This window comes from Aotus nancymaae, unplaced genomic scaffold, assembly GCF_030222135.1.
Source record: "Aotus nancymaae isolate 86718 unplaced genomic scaffold, 86718_ANA_hifiasm-v0.15.2.pri h1tg000059l, whole genome shotgun sequence".
In the NCBI taxonomy this organism is placed as follows: domain Eukaryota; kingdom Metazoa; phylum Chordata; class Mammalia; order Primates; family Aotidae; genus Aotus; species Aotus nancymaae.
Window position 1 is genome coordinate 7,610,436 of NW_026988473.1, and position 17,704 is coordinate 7,628,139.

Sequence of the window (17,704 nt, forward strand, 5' to 3'; positions counted from 1 at the left end):
TCTCTACTAAAACTACAAAAAATTAAACGGGCGTGATGGCATGCACCTATAGTCCCAGCTTCTCGGGAGGCTGAGGTGGGAGAATCGCTTGAACCCGGGAGGCGGAGGTTGCAGTGAGCCGAGATCGCGCCACTGCACTCCAGAGTGGGAAACAGCGAAACTCTGTCTCAAAACAAAAACAAAAACAAACAAACAAAAAAAAGGTGCTCCACAAATGTTAGCTAACGTTGGCCCGTAGTAGTCCAAGATCTAAAGAAAACTCACCAGAATGCAGGATATCGTGGGCCAGTTAGGAAAAAAATCAGATCCTGTCTTCACTGGAGCACTTACGCCCTGACATACTCTCCCGAAATGGCTCCACGAAAGGGGACCTCCACCCGAGCTTAGCCCGGGATCCAGTACCTGAGTCGTCCCCCGCGCTGACAGCCTGGACACCAGCCTCCGAATGTGAGCTGGGCTGCTGGCGCGGAACCGAGACGACGTTGGTCAAGGCTTCAGGAGGCTGTGGTTCCATGGAGGCGGATCCTGCACACGGGTTTAAGGCGTGTGTGGGCAAAGGGGAACTCAGAACAGGGTGCTCAGATCCGACCGGCAGTCCAGGATCGGCGTGAGCTCAGATCGTCGAAGCTCGGAGCCGATCGGCAGTCCAAGATCAGAGTGAAGCAGTGATCTCACCGCTCCTGCCACGTGCACTGGGAGAAACGCCTAAGCCGCAATGCGGTAGGTGAGCGAGCGCGCTTCCGTAGAGCGCATGCGCGCCTTTTTCGCGCTACAAGTTCAGGTAGCGCTTTGTCTACTCCCGCCTGCCCCGGATCTCTCTACCCACAACTCACCGGGGTCGCAGGCGGTCAATGTATGCGCGTGCGCTTCCATAGCCCCACCCACAAATCCCGTGGGCCTCTGCGGGAAGATATTTAAGCGTCTCTCGGCGCTCCCATCGGTCTTATTGCTTCACTAGGTTCGGTGAGTGTTTCCTTATGCTTCGTAGTTGTTAAGTAGATGGTGTTTTTTTTGTTGTTGTTGTTTTTGTGCGTTGTGCGAACGCAGCATAGCACGCGCAATACCTTCTGTGTTGTAGTTTCTGTGTTGTAGCTGTCTGGCCGGGTTGAAAGGCGGTTGAGGTCTTGGGCATGGCCTCGAGGCTTCAAAGCAGTATCGGGCCTTTATGAAGGACAAAATGGCGATGGCGGGCCGTGCAGGTGGCCCTCTCTATGATGAGGAACTTTTCACAGACCTGTACTGAGCTCCGTGAGGATAAGCAACTCTGAGGAGACGGGCCCTGCAAACCTACTTAGCCGTCGCTTCAGAAAATAGCGTTTTTGAAATACCCTGTACTGACATAATGTCGTCTTGGGCTCTTGTTTGCAGGGTTTACGCGCACGTTTGAGTTGAAAAGAATTCTATCGTTACAGTAAGTTCTTATGGCCATTTCTTAATCTCTGCTCTTTAATTGTGTGTGTGGAAGACGCTACGGGGATGATTTTACTTACTGAACTCTCTCTTTCTGATGGATTAGTGGAGAAAACACATTTCTGAGTAGCACTGTACTGTAAGCAACAAACGTCAGGGGCCTACTGAATTCATTCTGAGGTGTTAGTGAAGGGTGTTACTTTTCAGATGTTCAGCCCACAAGAGCTTACTGGTGAAGAAATGGGACAAGACCCATCTTTCGGCAAAGCCAACGTTACAGTAATGCTCCAGGTAGGTTTATCTGGTTTATGCTATTACGGAGGACACCTTGCTAGTTTAACCACGCTGTGATGAACACAAAATGACAAGCATATGGCTGAACTTTAAAAGTGATGTCATCTTACTACTGAGAAGTGGGCCAGAGGTCTTACGGTGTTTTTGAGTGGCTATTTTTAGGTTCATAAAATGCCTTCCTCTGTTTGCAGCATCTCACAGTCTATTCTGAGGAATTCAAATGCCTCCCAAGGTGAATACAGGTAATTATCCAAATTAATTGGGGGATGTCGTCTCTTAAATGTTCACAAAGGCAAGTGGTCGGCCGAAGCAATACTGCTTTTTGTCGCCTTCCATCTTGTTCTTGAAATGATTTTTCTGGGGAGGGAGAAGGCAGCCCAGTGCTACAGTACTTGTTAAGGGTGCGATGTTTCCCTCATCCACATATCACATTACTGTCAGATGATTTGAATTGATGAGCTGATGTTCTGTGAGGTACAAAAGTTAATAGCATGTTAGAGTTCTGATGGCAGTTGTTGTTTATGAGGAAGCTTCATTCCATCCTAATACCTTGAAGTAACTAATTTGCTCTCCTTTCCAGGTAGTCCTGCTGATAGTCTGCTTCTATTTTAGAGTAAGTTGCTTTTCGAATTCTATGAGTCTGTTATCCAACTTGCCCATCTTGATACTTGTTTCCAAAGTCTGCTTAACCCATAAAGTTTGCTGGTTTCTCTTGTTCTCTGTAGTGGTGTTTCAAAGCCTCCCCTTTTTCCTCTCAGATACCCACTGATCTGCCCAGGATCAGACAAATGCATGTCAGTCGTAGCTTTCTCCAGAGTTCAGCCTTACCCCGCTGTTAAAGCCTGGGAACAAATCATTGTGAACCCGCCAGTGTTAACTCGAAGAGAGCATGAAAGCTTATTCCATAAGGAACTGTCTGGGGCATTTGGTTACCTTTTCTTAGCTTGTCCCTAGCAACCATAACTAAAATAGTTTCAGCTGTTTTGGGATAATTAGCTAATTGAATTTTTTTTTTATTCAGGAGCAGTTCGTTACTATTTACCATTGAAAAGCCTTCGAAGTTAAGAGGTTAGTTGATTTTTTTGTTGTTACTTGCAGCATATACCACCAAGTAGGCAGTTTCTATGATGAATCAAACTAGCTCACTATGACTGACAGTGAAAACACATGAACACCTGAGAAACTTGAGAATGCAAGGGAGTGAGGGGTCACCATATGTCTGAGGAATCTTTCGCTCACAGACTTGTTTTTCTCTAGGTGCTATTACCAATAACCTGCTTTTGGGCTCAAAGGTGAGTAATTTCACTGTATTCAGTGCATTCAGTATATAAAGTGGGAAACAGTGCCTTTTTAGGCCTCTGTGATGACTTAAATAGAATCTCGTTCGGCTGATAACTTGCTGTTGAGACTCTAAAATCTGATTTTCTAGGAATGATAACTTGGGTGGGAACAACTTGGTACAGGGTGTCAGAGACATTACTATGTCTTCCTCCTTTCAGGGCCCGCACCTTCTCTCTACAGCCCAAGGGGAATTTCAGGTAAATGCCTTTGCAATGGCTACGATCAATGGCTGTGATTTTTGTGTGTGATAGCACTGTGTTCTGGATAAATGTATAGGCATTACTTGCCTAACCCAAAGTCTTTAATCATTCCTGAACCACCAATAGAGTTCCTGCTCACCAGTGATGAGTTGAATACCGCCCCAGTCTGATCAGTGTGACTGAATGGTGTTTTCTGAGCTGTGAGCCTGCCTCCTTGGCAATGACATTCTAAAAATTAGAAGTTAATTGAGGAGGCCTTCTTTACAGCCAGTATGTTTCTTGGCCTAAGTGTTTCCTGTAAAATGTGCCCTGAAACCTTCTGGCAAGCAACAGATACACTGGAAAGATTGTAAAATGAAACTCTCAAAACATTTTTCTTGATTTTGCAGGAAAACTAGATCTTTCTGCTTACTTCCAAACTGAAGTTATAGGTGAGTAAACCTAACTGTAAAGTGGGCTAAGCTAAAATTTCCCAATGAAGAAATTTTCACACGTCTTACTCTCTGTCCTAGTCCCAGAGCCTGTAAAGGTGAACCCACTGGGACTGGCTGGGGGAGAAGAGGAAGGTTTGTTCCAGAAGGAACTGTCTGAGGGACCATAAATATTTCTGTGCAGAGAAAAGGAGTAATCATCACTTACTGAAAACATTGGTTTTATTTTTTCCAGGTCTGAGTAAAGAACAAGATAAATATAAGTGGTAGGTATCTGATTAAATATTTAACTGGTTTTAAAATAGGCTTTAATAAGCTCCTAGGTTACATGGTGTTAAATATTCTATTGATTTGTATTTTCCAATCCAGTAACTTTTCTTCCTCTGCAGGAATCTGTCTTGAACATTAGAAGGTGAATTTTCCAAGTCCTTGGACAACTTGGCTGTTGAAGTTTGCATACTGTCATTTTAGTCTTCAGCTCATTTTTTAAGCCTTACTATAAATCATGCTTTTCAGTGGGTCTACCTGGGCACAAGGAAGTAAGCCCTGAGAGTTTGCTGTTTTAACTGGGTTTTACCCAGCTTCATTAGGCAATCTGCCTAATACTGGATTTCCTGACCCAAGGCAGCATTCAGGGAGCTATCAGCATACTTAAGGGACTTATTCCCTAGATGTACACCACTGAAGCAATCTTGAATGAAAAACTTGCTGGGTTTGGGTGTCTTAGCTGCACCATAATGTGAACAAGTTGCTTTGAGTTGCTTTCAATTTCTGTTACTGTATTGGTTGTTGGTGAAAGTAATAAAATACTTAGTCCTGAGGTTTAGTTTTGTTTTTTGCATTTCCTACCACTAGTGTGTAAATTTCCATGAGAAGCTGGGTTTCCTGTCATGCTTGACGACATCTGACAGGGTTTGCCTGGTAGTACGCATTATGTTAAATGAATAACCCATTGGAGTGGAGTGCCCATCTTGGTGTGTGTGCGCGACACCACTATACCTCAACATAGCTTTTTTCTTTTTTAGACAGTCCCTCTTGCCCAATCCTGGGGTGCAGTGACATTATCACAAGCTTGCTGCAACATCAAGCCTCTGGGCTCAAGCAAACCTACCTGACCATCACTAGCAGCTGGGACTGGGACTACAGTAGAGGTGGCATCTCACCATGTTCACCAGGCTGGCCAGGATTGGTCCTGACCTCAAGTGACCTTCCCTCCTCCCAAATACTGGTTTTTCACTGATCTTGGGAAAGAAGGGAGAGCACAGGGACAGTACCAACCTGTGGATGCTGTGGGGCAGAGAGTTGTGTATGGTTAGGTCAGCAGCTCTCAATTTTTTCAGATGCTCATGCTGTAACCCAGGAGAACACTTGTGTGATCATGGCTCACTGCACCCTGGGCACCTGTGTTCTCCCATCTCTTCCTGTATAGCTGGGACCACAGATGCATACCAGCATTCCCAACTAATTTTGTATTTTTGGTAGAGACATTTCCACCATGTTACCAGGGTGGTCTCAAACTCCTCAGTTCAAGCAGTCCACCCACCTCTGCCTCCGAGAGTGCTGGGATTACAGACACCTGAATCTGGCCAGTTTTTTTTTGTTTGTTTTTGTTTTTTTTTTTGAGACAGAGTTTCACTCTTGTTACGCCCAGGCTGGAGTGCAATGGTCCCATCTCGGCTCACCGCAACCTCCACCTCCTGGGTTCAAGCAATTCTCCTGCCTCAGCCTCCCGAGTAGCTGGGACTACATGCATGTACTACCATGCCCAGCTAATTTTTGTATTTTTAGTAGAGGCGGGGTTTCACCATGTTGACCAGGATGCTCTCGATCTCCTGACCTCATGATCCACCCGCCTCGGCCTCCCAAAGTGCTGGGATTCTAGGCGTGATCCATCACACTCAGCCCGTTTTGTTTTTTTGATTCGGTCGGGGCTTTTTTTTTTTTTTTTTTTTAAAGATGGGGTTTCACCCTGATGGCTAGGCTGGTCTTGAACTCCTGACCTCAGGTGATCCACAGCCTCCCAAAATGCTAGGATTACAGGCATGAGCCACCACACCTGGACAGTCATTTTTTTTTTTTTTGAGACGAAGTCTCAGCCGCCCAAGCTGGAGTGCAATGGCGCCATCTTGGCTCACTGCAACCTCGCCTCCCAGGTTCAAGCGATTCTCCTGCCTTAGCCTCCCCAAGCACCTGGGATTAAAGGCACCTGCCACCTGAAATAGCTATTCAAGAGGCTGAGGCAGGAGAATTGCTTGAACCCAGGAGGCAGATGTGAGCTGAGATGGCACCACTGCACTCCATCCTGGGCAACAAAAATGAAACTCTGCCTCAAAAAATTAATAGCCAGGCACAGTGGCCCATGCCTGTAATCCCAGCACTTTGGGAGGCTGAGGCAAACAGATCATGACATCAGCATTTTGAGACAAGCCGAAACCCCATCTCTACTAAAAGTACAAAAATTAGCTGGGCATGGTGGTGGGCACCTGTAGTCCCAGCTACTTGGGAGGTTGAGGCAGGAGAATCGCTTGAACCCAGGAGGCAGAGGTTGCAGTGAGCTGACACCAAGCCATTGCACTCCAGCCTGGGCAACAGAGTGAGACTCATCTCAAAAAATAATAATACAAAAATTAGGTATGGTAGCATGTGTGCCTGTATTCACAGCTACTCAGGAGTCAGAGGTTGCTGCAGTGAGCCAACATGGCGCCATTGCACTCCAGCCTGGGCAAGAGTGAAAGTCTCAAAATGGCAGGTGGTGACTGAGACTAAAAATAACTGCAAACAGGTGTTGAGCTTTGCTACACACCAGCCACTACGTGTGCATTATCCCATATCACCCTCTCACCAACCCCAGGAGACTCCTGCCAGAAGCTTTCTTGGATAGAGGAAGAAACAGGCAGAGAAGATAAGCAACTTTGACCACTGTCACAGAGTTAGACGGAATAGGGGAAGGGAGGGAGGTCAGTTGCCAAAATCCCAGGGGCTTAACCACTAGACCAGGCTATTAGCTCTAAGAGTCTGGAGGCCATTGTTACTCTAATCCAGAGAATCTAACAAGGTGGTGAAACCAAAGCTAGAGTGAGGCTGATGTAGGGTCCAAGCAGGAGTCATTTGAAGTGTTTGATAGATAACAAAGTCTTCTGCAAATACTATTTTTACCATTTGGCAAATAAATTCAAGTGAAAGCTCAAGTTAATACCTACTTATGCTAAAAGATAAAAGAATTGAGGGAGGCAGGCACAGTGGCTCACGTCTGTAATCCCAGCACTTTAGGAGGCCAAGGCAGACTGATACCCGAGGTCAGGATTTTGACACCAGCCTGGCCAACATGGCAAAACCCTCTCTACTAAAAATACAAAAGTTAAGACAGGTGTTTGGCCGGGCTCGGTGGCTCAAGCCTGTAATCCCAGCACTTTGGGAGGCCGAGGCGGGTGGATCACGAGGTCAAGAGATCGAGACCATCCTGGTCAACATGGTGAAACCCCGTCTCTACTAATACAAAAAATTAGCTGGGCATGGTGGCGCGTGCCTGTAATCCCAGCTACTCAGGAGACTGAGGCAGGAGAATTGCCTGAACCCAGGAGGCGGAGGTTGCGGTGAGCCAAGATCGCGCCATTGCACTCCAGCCTGGGTAACAAGAGCAAAACTCCGTCTCGAGGAAAAAAAATAAAAATAAAAAGACAGGTGTGGTGGCACATGCCTGTAATTCCAGCTACTTGGGAAGCTGAGGCACGAGAATTGCTTCAGTCTGGGAGGTAGAGGTTACAGAAAGAAATGAGACTGGGACAATATGGAGAAATGGAGAAGGCCAGGATGATTGGGACCTGACCGCTCATATTTCTTCTGTACAATAATGACTCGGACTACAATGTCTCTAGCCAGGACATCTTCCCTAAGCTCCAGATACACCAAACCTCCCACTTGATGTCCAATGGGACATTCGGCTCCTTGATTCCCTGCCCTTCCCCTGCTCCCCGCCCAACCCCATCTCCCCACCTTAATAAAAGGCACTGACAAGCTCCTCTATCTCAAATGCAGCAATGCGCTCACCAGAAAAACCAAGGCCTTGCTCTTTGTTGACTGCTGTTTGGTTACATCCCAGAGGAAGGAGGAGAGACAAAATGAGACAGATGAACAAACAATTGAATATTATTTAAAATAGTGCAGTGGTTCTCGGCCAAGGGTGGTTTTCCCCCTAGGGGACATTTAGCAATGTCTGCAGACATTTTTGGCTGTCACAACTTAGAGAGGGGAGGTATATACTACTGACATCTAGTGGGTACAGGCCAAGGATGCTGCCAAGTCCCACAGTGTACAGGACAGCCCCTCTCGCCTACCATCCCTTAAACAATCAATTGTACAGTCCAAAAAGTCTATAATGCTGAATTTCAGACTCCCTGGGATTTACAACATTTGCCGGCAAAGAAGAAACTGTGATTCATCAAGAAAGGTGGGGGTCAGGAGGCTGGATGTGGTGGCTCACGGCTGTAATCCCAACACTTTGGGAGGCCGAGGCTGGCGGATCACAAGGTCAAGAAATCAAGACCATCCTGGACAACATAGTGAAACCCCGTCTCTACTAAAAAACAAAACTTAGCTGGGCATGGTGGCACATGCCTGTAATCCCAGCTACTGAGGAGGCCGAGACAAGAGAATTGCTTGAATCAGGGAGTCAGAGGTTGCAGTGAGCTAAGATTGCACCAGTGTACTCCAGCCTGGCGACAGAGTGAGACTCCATCTCAAACAAAACAAAACAAATATATATATATATATACACACACACATACACACACACACACACACATGTATAAATTTTACTGGGCACAGTGGCTCATGCCTATAATCCCAGCATTTTGGGAGGCCAAGGTGGGTGAATCACCTAAGGTCAGGAGTTCGTGACCAGCCTGGCCAACATGGTGAAACCCCGTTTCTACTAAAAATACAAAAATCAGTCCAAGCACCATGGCTGGCTCGTGCCTGTAATCCCAGCACTTTGGCAGCCTGATCACCTGAGATTGGGAGTTCAAGACCAGCCTGACCAACATGGAGAAACACCAGCTCTACTAAAAATACAAAATTAGCCAGGCATGGTGGCACATGCCTGTAATCCCAGCTACTATGGAGGCTGAAGCAGGAGAATCGCTTGAATCCAGGAGGCAAAGGCTGCAGTGAGCCAAGTTCAAAGCATTGCACTCCAGCCAGGGCAACAAAAGCAAAAGCCCATATCAAAAAAAAAAAAAAAAGAAAGAAAAACAGGTGCAGTGGCTCATGCCTGTAATCCCAGCACTTTGGGAGGCCGAGGCAGGTGGATCAGGAGTTTGAGACCAGCTTGGCCAACATGGTGAAATCCTGTCTCTACTAATAATACAAAAAATTAGCCGGGCAAGGCTGGGCACGGTGGCTCACGCCTATAATCCCAGCACTTTGGGAGGCCGAGGCGGGTGGATCACGAAGTCAAGAGATCGAGACCATCCTGGTCAACATGGTGAAACCCCGTCTCTACTAAAAATACAAAAATTAGCTGGGCATGGTGGCACGTGCCTGTAATCCCAGCTACTCAGGAGGCTGAGGCAGGAGAATTGCCTGAACCCAGGAGGCGAAGGTTGCGGTGAGCCGAGATCGCGCCATTGCACTCCAGCCTGGGTAACAAGAGAGAAACTCCGACTCAAAAAAAAAAAAAAAAAAGATCATCCTGGTCAACATGGTGAAACCCTGTCTCTACTAAAAAAAAATACAAAAATTAGCTGGGCATGGTGGCGCAGCCTGTAGTCCCAGCTACTGGGAGGCTGAGGCAGGAGAACTGCTTGAACCCAGGAGGCGGAGGTTGTGGTGAGCGGAGATCGCGCCATTGCACTCCAGCCTGGGTAACAAGAGCGAAACTCCGTCTCAAAAAAAAAAAAAATTAACCAGGCGTGGTGGCAGGCGCCTATAATCCCAGCTACTCAGGAGGCTGAGGCAAGAGAATCGCTTGAGCCTGGGAGGTGGAGCTCTCAGAGAAGGCGCCATAGCACTCTACACTGGCCAACAGAGTGAGACTCCATCTCAAAAAAAAAAAAAAAAAATAGAGAGAGAGAGAGAGTGGGACGTCCGGCTTCTGAGCGGTAACCTTTGTTGCGCTAACAATGAAAAAGAATTAAATATGGGTGATGTTGAGAAAGGCAAGAGGATTTTTATTCAGAAGTGTTCCCAATGTCACACCGTGGAAAAGGGAGGCAAGCACAAGACTGGGCCTAATCTCCATGGTATCTTTGGGCGGAAGACAGGTCACGCCTCTGGATTCACTTACACTGAAGCCAATGAGAACAAAGGTATCATCTGGGGAGAGGATACACTGATGGAATATTTGGAGAATCCCAAGAAGTATATCCCTGGAACAAAAATGATCTTTGTCGGCATTAAGAAGAAGCGAGAAAGGGAAGACTTAATAGCTTATCTCAAAAAAGCTACTAATGAGTAATAATTGGCCACTGCCTTATTTATTATGAAACAAATGTCTCATGACTTTATGTGTAGACAGATCTCATACACCAGAATTTACATCATGAATGACTGACAGAATATTTTGTTGGGCAGTCCTGATTTAAAACTAAGACTGGCTTGTGGTTAAATGAATATGTTCAGTTTTTGGATTTTAATAGTAATTCCAATTTAGTAAATTCTATCACTGTTTACCCCTTCTAAAGATATGATTAGACTTCATTAGTAATGTTAAACTTTTCGCAAAGATGGTGAGTGCCATCTTCAAACTTACTGGAGATTGGTTTTATATTTAGATTTATATAACTGGTTATGTGAATATATTTAAATATGGGGGAAATTCTTTCACTGTCTCAGAACCAAGCAAGATTCACCTGTGTTTTGTGTTCATTTGCCTCTTAAAGGCAAGGGTTGAAGATAAATGGGTAGCAATGGCTACTTTATATTTTTGGCCTTAACTATGCCAATCTGATTAGAATTCCCTGTATTTAAAATGGTTCCTTTTACTTATTGAAAGGCATTTTGTGTGGTTTATGTGTAATATCAAAAATTATTTAACACTTCACACATTTTATAGATGATCTATAAGGTCACATGCTTTTAAAATAGCAGGCAATTAAACTTCACTCTTGGATTCTTTACAATCTAAGTCAAACTAAGTTATAATTTAGGATTGTCTTTAAACAGCCATTCAGAAACAAAACTGTACAACTGCTGTGTATTTGTGATTGGGAATGGTGCTTTTGCCAACTTAAAAGGATTAGAGGAGATACACAAATTTAAAAATGATGTGTGATCATAAGACTTAAGATAATTAAAAAGAAAACCACAGATAAAAAAAAAAAAGAAAAAAACACAAAAAGCCAAATAGCCGGATATAGTGGCACATGCCTGTAATCTCAGCTACTTGGGGGGCTAAGGCAGGAGAATTGCTTGAATCCGGGAGGTGAAGATTGCAGTTGAGATCGCACCACTGTACTCCAGCCTGAGGGACAGAGCGAAACTCCACCTCAAAAAAATAAAATAAAAAATACAAAAATTCTGGGTCAGGGAAGTAAAAAAATAAAATTAAAAAGAAAAAAGAAAAAAATCAGCCAGGCATGGTGGCGCACACCTGTAAGCCCAGCTACTCAGGAGGCTGAGGCAGGAGAATTGCGTGAGTCTGGGAGGTGGAGGTTGCAGTGAGCCAAGATCATGCCATTGCACTCCAGGATGGGCGACACAATGAAACTCTGTCTCAAAAAAAAAAAGGTGGTCAGGGAAGGCATCTCTGAAGGTGTGCCACTTAAGCTGAGACCTATAAGAGATGATAGGGAGAGTCGGGCAGAAAGGTCCAGGCTGAGGAAACAAGAGATGACATAAAAGGGACTAATGATTCAGCGTGCATTCCGGAGGCAGAAACAACAGGATTGGCTGATGGAGCACGGAGAGGGGAAAGGAAGGAAACAAAGGATGGTGAGGCACAGTGGTTCACACCTATCATCCCAGCACTTTGGAAGCCCAAGGCAAGAGAAATGCTCAAGACCAGGAGTTCCCGACCAGCCTGGGCAACATGGCCAGACATCATCGCTACTAGAAAAAAAAAAAAAGGATGTTCCAGCGGGGGCAGGAGAGAATCAATCATTCTGGACATACTGAGTTTGAGAGGCCTCCCAGACACCCAAGGAGAGTCACACAGGCAGTATGGTATAAGGTTAGGATGTGGGCTGCCAGAGCCAGGTTGCCTGGGGTTGGCGTCTGCCTCTGCCATTTACTGACTGTGTGACTTTAAGAAAATCACCTGGCCACAGTGCCTCAGTCTTCTCTTCTGTAAAAGGGAACATTAAAAGCACCTATTTATCTCTTGAGGTTGTTAATACCTAAAAAGCACCTGGAATGGTGCCTGGCACCATTGACCAGCAGGCTAGAGACCTGGAATCAGTCATCACCAGGGAATAGATAGGAAGGAAACTAGGACCCTACATGGGACATTTCAGCAGAGTGTGAATAAAGGGAGAAAATTCAAATTCCTGGCCAGGCATACTAGTTCGTGCCTGTAATCTCAGCACTTTGGGAAGTGAAGGCAGGAAGATTGCTTGAGGCCAGGAGTTCAAGACTAGCCTGGGCAATATAGCAAGTCCCCATCTCTACAAAAAATAAAAATTAGCCAGGCATAGTGATGTATGCCTATAGTCTTAGGTACTTGGGAGGCTAAGGTACTTGAGAGGATGGCTTGAGCCCGGGAGGTCAAAGCTAATTCCTAGAGACCAGGGAGCTGATAAAATTAGCAAGGGTAAGATTGATGGCCAACAGATAAGCCAGTGTTTCTTTCTTACTTTCATTTTGCATTTTTTTTTTTTTAAAGATGGGGTTTCACCATGATGGCCAGGCTGGTTTTGAACTCCTGACCTCAGGTGATCCACCCACCTCGGCCTTCCAAAGTGCTGGGATTACAGGCGTGAGCCACTGCGACCAGCTTCATTTTGTATTTTTATTAATAGTTTATTTATTTTTAGTTTTTTGGAGACCAAGTCTTGCTCTACCTGGGCTGGAGTGCAATGGTATAATCTCAACTCACTGCAACCTCTGCCTCACAGATGCAAGTGATTCTTCTGACTCAATCCCCTGAGTAGCTGGGATTACAGGTGTGTGCCATCATGCCGGCTAATTTTTGTACTTTTAGTAGAGATAGGGTTTCACTATGTTGGCCAGGCTAGTCTCAAACTCCTAAGTAATCTGCTCACCTTGGCCTCTCAAAGTGCTGGGATTACAGGCGTGAGCCATCACGCCCAGCCACCAATCTTTTCTTTCCCAGGACCTGCCCAACTCCAAGCCAAAGTCACCACTGACAGAGCAGGAGTATCGCCATCTTGGACAAGCACTGTCATTTTAAGTTCACCTTGATCAAAAATTGCCTAAATCCAAAAGGCATCAGGCTAATGGTTAATGTCAGCATGACTATAAACCACAAATGACATCTCCGACCAGAAACATTCGAAACCCCTCCCTGACCAGAGACATGCCAACCATGAGATAACCTCCCCACCAGCCAGAAAGATGTCAGCCCCAGGATAACCTTCCCTCCACCCAGAGATGTTCCAACCCCACCATAAACTTCTCCCCAACATAGAAATATTCCAAGTTTGTGATTGTTAGGGACAAGTTGCGCAGGCTGACCCCTTCCCCACCTCCCCACCCCCCCCCACCGCCCCCATCCCCCACCCCATTGCTCTCCAGCTGCATTCCTGAACCCCTACCTGGGTGCCACATCAAGGCTGCCAGACGTGCTGTAATTAAACAAAGCTTGATAACAGCCATCCAGGCAGCTCAGGCAGCTCCAGGGAGGACAGGGAAAACATATGTTGGTTATCCATACTTGTAAATTCCTATTTGACAGATATTCCTTTTTTACAGGAATATCTGTAAAAAAAAAAACTCCTGGTTTCTCTCTTTTCTTAAAAGACTGCCGCCACAAAAGTCACAGGATGATGCATTATAGGTCTGTTACAAGTTAACAAACTATCACTGTGCCTGTTACCAGTGGATAAATTATGCCCCTCTCACTCTATATAAACCCCTTGTTTTGTAAGCTCTGGGCTGCCTCCTCTGTTACGGAGCAGCCCAGCAGGTTAATAAAACTTTCTTGCCTGACCTTGGGTCTATTCTCCTTTCTCTCAGCTACCCTTGCAGTGATAAGGCCCCTCACCCTAAAACCAATACATACTGTCTATAAGAGAGAATGCTCCTGACCGAAATTGGCCAGCCTCTCTCAGGTTTATTTCTTTAAAACAAACCTGTCTTTGACTGTTAAGCTGACTTTTGTGTTTCTTTCCTTGTTTTTTTTTTGTTTGTTTGTTTGTTTCCTTGAGATAGAGTCTCGCTTTTCCTAGGCTGGAGTGCAGTGTTGGGATCTTGGCTCACCTCAACCTCCGCCTCCTGGGTTCAAGCAATTCTCCTGCCTCAGCCTTCCAAGTAGCTGGAATTGCAGGTGCATGCGTCTACACCCAGCTAATTTTTGTATTTTTAGTAGAGACAGAGTTTCATCATGTTGGCCAGGCTGGTCTTGAACTCCTGACTTTGTTATCCGCCTGCGTCGGCCTCCCAAAGTGCTGGTATTACAGGCATGAGCCACCGCACCCAAATCTTTCTTTCTTTCTTTTTTTTTTTTTAAAGACAGGGTTTCAGGCCGGGCGCGGTGGCTCACGCCTGTAATCCCAGCACTTTGGGAGGCCGAGGCGGGTGGATCACGAGGTCGAGAGATCGAGACCATCCTGGTCAACATTGTGAAACCCCGTCTCTACTAATACAAAAAAAATTAGCTGGGCATGGTGGCGCGTGCCTGTAATCCCAGCTACTCAGGAGGCTGAGGCAGGAGAATTGCCTGAACCCAGGAGGCAGAGGTTGCAGTGAGCCAAGATCGTGCCATTGCACTCCAGCCTGGGTAACAAGAGCGAAACTCCGTCTCAAAAAAAAAAAAAAAAAAAAAAAGACAGGGTTTCAACATGTTGGCCAGGCTGGTCTCAAACTCCTGACTTTGTGATCTGCCCACCTCGGCCTCCCAAAGTGCTGGGATTACAAGAGTGAGCCACCACACCCAGCCTTCCTCTTTCTTTAACTCTTAACAACCACGAGGGAATATGCGCCCAGGATAGCCAATCAAGTCCTGGAGCCAAAGATCCTCCTGGTCAGCCCTTCACTAAGGCTGCCCACAATGGCCCAAGAATCCTGTTCTGTCATGTCTGGCCAGCCCTTTCCAGATTGATGTGGCCTTTTTTCTAGATGTTTGGACACCTTCAGTCAGGTTCTCCTGTCTCTCTGCAGCTGTGGTTGTTAATGTGTAGATTAGCTGAATGGGCTTCAGCGGGGCTCCAAGAATTCTCCCCAAAAATTGATTTTCCCCAAATCAATGCATATTAAAATCATGTAAGGCAAATATGCATTGATTTGGGGAAAACGTTCAAGAAATTATCAGAAGAGTTGGAGGATGCAATAAAAATGAAAAACCCAGCCTGGCCAACATGGTGAAACCCCATCTCTACTAAAAATACAAAAATTAGACAGGCATGGCGGCAGGCACCTCTAGTGCCAGCTACTCAGGAGGCTGAGGAGGCAGAATCGATTGAACCTGGGAGGCAGAGGTTGCAGTGAGACCCTGTCTCAAAAAATGAAATAAAAAATAAAATAAGGGCCGGGCGCGGTGGCTCATGCCTGTAATCCCAGCACTTTGGGAGGCCGAGGCGGGTGGATCACGAGGTCAAGAGATCGAGACCATCCTGGTCAACATGGTGAAACCCTGTCTCTACTAAAAATACAAAAAATTAGCTGGGCATGGTGGTGCGTGCCTGTAATCCCAGCTACTCAGGAGGCTGAGGCAGGAGAATTGCCTGAACCCAGGAGGTGGAGGTTGCGGTGAGCCGAGATCGCGCCATTGCACTCCAACCTGGGTAACAAGAGCGAAACTCCGTCTCGAAAAAATAAAAATAAAAAATAAAAATGAGGCTGGGCACGGTGGCTCAAGCTTGTAATCCTAGCACTTTGGGAGGCCGAGGCCGGTAGATCACCTGGGGTCAGGAGTTTGAGACAAGCCTGGCCGACATGGTGAAACCCTGTCTCTACTAAAAATACAAAAATTAGCCGGGCATGGTGGTGCGCACCTGTAATCCTAGTTACTCTGGAGGTTGAGGCAGGAGAATTGCTTGAACCCAGAGGTTGCAGTGAGCCAAGACTGAACTTCTGCACTCCAGCCCGGGGGACAGCGTGAGATTCTATCTCAATAAGAAAAGAAAGAAAGAGCTGGGTGCGGTGGCGCACACCTGTAATCCCAGGACTTTGGGAGGCTGAGGTGGGTGGATCACGAGGTCAGAAGTTCAAGACTAGCCTGGCCAACATGGTGAAACCCTGTGTTTAAAAAAAAAGAAGAGAGAGAGAGAGAAAAAAAAAAAAAACTTTTGTCAGGTAGACCTGGATCCTGAAAGTCTGAAGCCCTGCTTGCTTCGGCTGATGTCTCCCACCCTCTGCCTGCCTTCGCCATTGACCCTGATCGCCCAGCAGAGCTTCTCCTGGACAAGCCCCCTCACCCAACCCTGCCTGCCATCTTAATTGTTCTTATGATAGTGTAAATACCTCTCACTCAACCCTGCCATTGTAACTGAACTTGTGGTCATGTATACTCCTTGCCCCTAACCTCCACCACTGTAAGTGAACTTACTCTGCAACACCCCCGCCCCCCCAAAAAAACTACCCAAACCTATAAAACCAACTCCTATCCCACTGCCCTTTGCTAATGCCGTTTTCGGCCTTAGCCTACCTGCACCCAGGTGAATAAACAGCCATGTTGCTTACACAAAGCCTGTCTGGGAGGTCTCTTCATTCAAAGCGCAAATTATTCAACAAGTTTGTAACATTCTCTTCTTCAATAAAGAAAAGAAAAAAGAAAGAAGCTACGTGCCCTGGTTCAAGCCTGTAATCTGAGCATTTGGGGAGGTTGAGGAGGGGTGATCGATTGAGGCCCGGAGTTTGAGATCAGCCTGGCCAATATAGCAAGACTCCATCTTTATTTGAAAAAAAAAAAAAAAAGGCTGGGCTTGGTGACTCACGCCTGTAATACCAGCCCTTCGGGAGGCCAAGACGGGGGCATTATCTAAAGTCGGGAGTTCAAGAGCAGCCTGACCAACATGGAGAAATCCCTCAGCCTCCCAAAGTGCTGGGATTACAGGCGTAAACCACCGTGCCCGGCCTGCTGATTGAAATTTTATCCGTGAGAATGTAACGCCCCAGTCCTGCATGGAGGATCTGTCATGCAAGACGCTTTGATTCAAAGACACACCTCGCCAGGCGCGGTGGCTCACGCCTGTAATCCAAGCACTTTGGAGGCCAAGGCGGGCGGATCACCTGAGGTCGGGAGTTCAAGACCAGCCAGACCAACATGGTGAAACCCCGTCTTAAAACAAACGAACAAAGACACCACCTCTTTTTCCAACCCAGGTTAAGGGGTTTCCAACAGAAGGATCCACATTTATATTAATATAGCAAGATCTTAAGTGTCTTCTCAGCCAAGGCCTCATATTAATCCCTTTAATTCTGGAGGGTTTGCTTTGATCGATTTTAAAAAATCGCTCCATTTCAATTTTACCTACACTCTCCTCCTTCTCCTTCCCCCTAATCCTCTAAGGATCCTGCCTCTGCCTTGGAGGAGAGACCCTGTGGTTTGTCGGTCGGACTTCCGGGTGGGCGGCCTTGCGGCGTTGCTGATCGGCCTAAAAATAAGGATTGCGTGGGTCCGAGGACAACGAAGCTGAGGCGCCAGCATCCTTCTCCCACCGCGGGATCCCTCGTTTGAGGATCAGGAACCTCCGAAATGGCTTTCTCAGGGCGTTTCCCTCTCAATTAAGGGCCAGACGATTGCTGGTGAATGGTACAAATGCAAGGTGCGGGTCGAGCCTCGTCCTTATGTCCTCACTTCTCACAAACCTCTGAGAGTGCGCGTCACCATTTCCCCGTTTAACTGGGGAGGAGACAAAAGCCTAAGTAACAAACCTCAGGCCATTAGGCCATTAAGTCAGGAACTGGCGAGCA

At 46.5% G+C, this 17,704-nt stretch overlaps 2 protein-coding genes, 1 long non-coding RNA gene and 7 other non-coding genes across 22 annotated transcripts in view; 9 read left to right on the top strand and 1 right to left on the bottom strand.

The window, feature by feature from the left end:
- The window catches only part of SLC3A2 (solute carrier family 3 member 2), a 39,669-nt gene extending 38,858 nt beyond the window's left edge, over window positions 1–811 (bottom strand). Inside the window, exon 1 of one of the 2 annotated variants that reach the window (XM_012454454.3) lies at window positions 403–811. In XM_012454454.3, coding sequence (XP_012309877.1) covers window positions 403–514 — 112 coding nt within the window. In that variant the 5' untranslated portion in view covers window positions 515–811. Of the gene's footprint in view, window positions 1–264; window positions 369–402 lie in introns of those variants that run through there. The other variant, XM_012454456.3, reaches the window with a different exon arrangement.
- A 99-nt stretch (window positions 812–910) lies between these two features.
- On the top strand, window positions 911–4,496 carry LOC105718666 (uncharacterized). Of its 12 annotated transcripts, none has more exons than XR_001107801.3 (10): window positions 911–963; window positions 1,369–1,411; window positions 1,618–1,701; window positions 1,896–1,946; window positions 2,285–2,317; window positions 2,726–2,772; window positions 2,962–2,996; window positions 3,204–3,242; window positions 3,635–3,942; window positions 4,066–4,496. It is a non-coding gene; the product is annotated as an uncharacterized LOC105718666 (long non-coding RNA). The 12 variants fall into 12 exon arrangements; XR_001107803.3 differs by lacking the exon at window positions 911–963 and having other exon boundaries at window positions 983–1,411; window positions 3,635–3,676; window positions 3,912–3,942; XR_001107804.3 differs by lacking the exon at window positions 911–963 and having other exon boundaries at window positions 985–1,411; window positions 3,635–3,676; window positions 3,758–3,942.
- On the top strand, window positions 1,469–1,541 carry LOC135270301 (small nucleolar RNA SNORD26). Its single transcript, XR_010338461.1, has one exon. It is a non-coding gene; the product is annotated as a small nucleolar RNA SNORD26 (small nucleolar RNA).
- On the top strand, window positions 1,753–1,825 carry LOC135270300 (small nucleolar RNA SNORD27). The gene has a single exon (XR_010338460.1). It is a non-coding gene; the product is annotated as a small nucleolar RNA SNORD27 (small nucleolar RNA).
- LOC135270299 (small nucleolar RNA SNORD28) lies at window positions 2,141–2,215 on the top strand. The gene has a single exon (XR_010338459.1). It is a non-coding gene; the product is annotated as a small nucleolar RNA SNORD28 (small nucleolar RNA).
- On the top strand, window positions 2,824–2,888 carry LOC135270298 (small nucleolar RNA SNORD29). The gene has a single exon (XR_010338458.1). It is a non-coding gene; the product is annotated as a small nucleolar RNA SNORD29 (small nucleolar RNA).
- Window positions 3,061–3,130, top strand: LOC135270302 (small nucleolar RNA SNORD30). Its single transcript, XR_010338462.1, has one exon. It is a non-coding gene; the product is annotated as a small nucleolar RNA SNORD30 (small nucleolar RNA).
- LOC135270303 (small nucleolar RNA SNORD31) lies at window positions 3,380–3,448 on the top strand. The gene has a single exon (XR_010338463.1). It is a non-coding gene; the product is annotated as a small nucleolar RNA SNORD31 (small nucleolar RNA).
- Window positions 3,716–3,841, top strand: LOC135270305 (small nucleolar RNA SNORD22). The gene has a single exon (XR_010338465.1). It is a non-coding gene; the product is annotated as a small nucleolar RNA SNORD22 (small nucleolar RNA).
- Window positions 4,497–9,720: 5,224 nt separating the features above from the next.
- Window positions 9,721–10,567, top strand: LOC135270163 (cytochrome c-like). The gene has a single exon (XM_064365485.1). It carries the CDS (start codon window positions 9,813–9,815, stop codon window positions 10,128–10,130), a length of 318 nt encoding a protein of 105 aa, XP_064221555.1. The 5' UTR covers window positions 9,721–9,812; the 3' UTR covers window positions 10,131–10,567.
- Window positions 10,568–17,704: the final 7,137 nt, after the last annotated feature.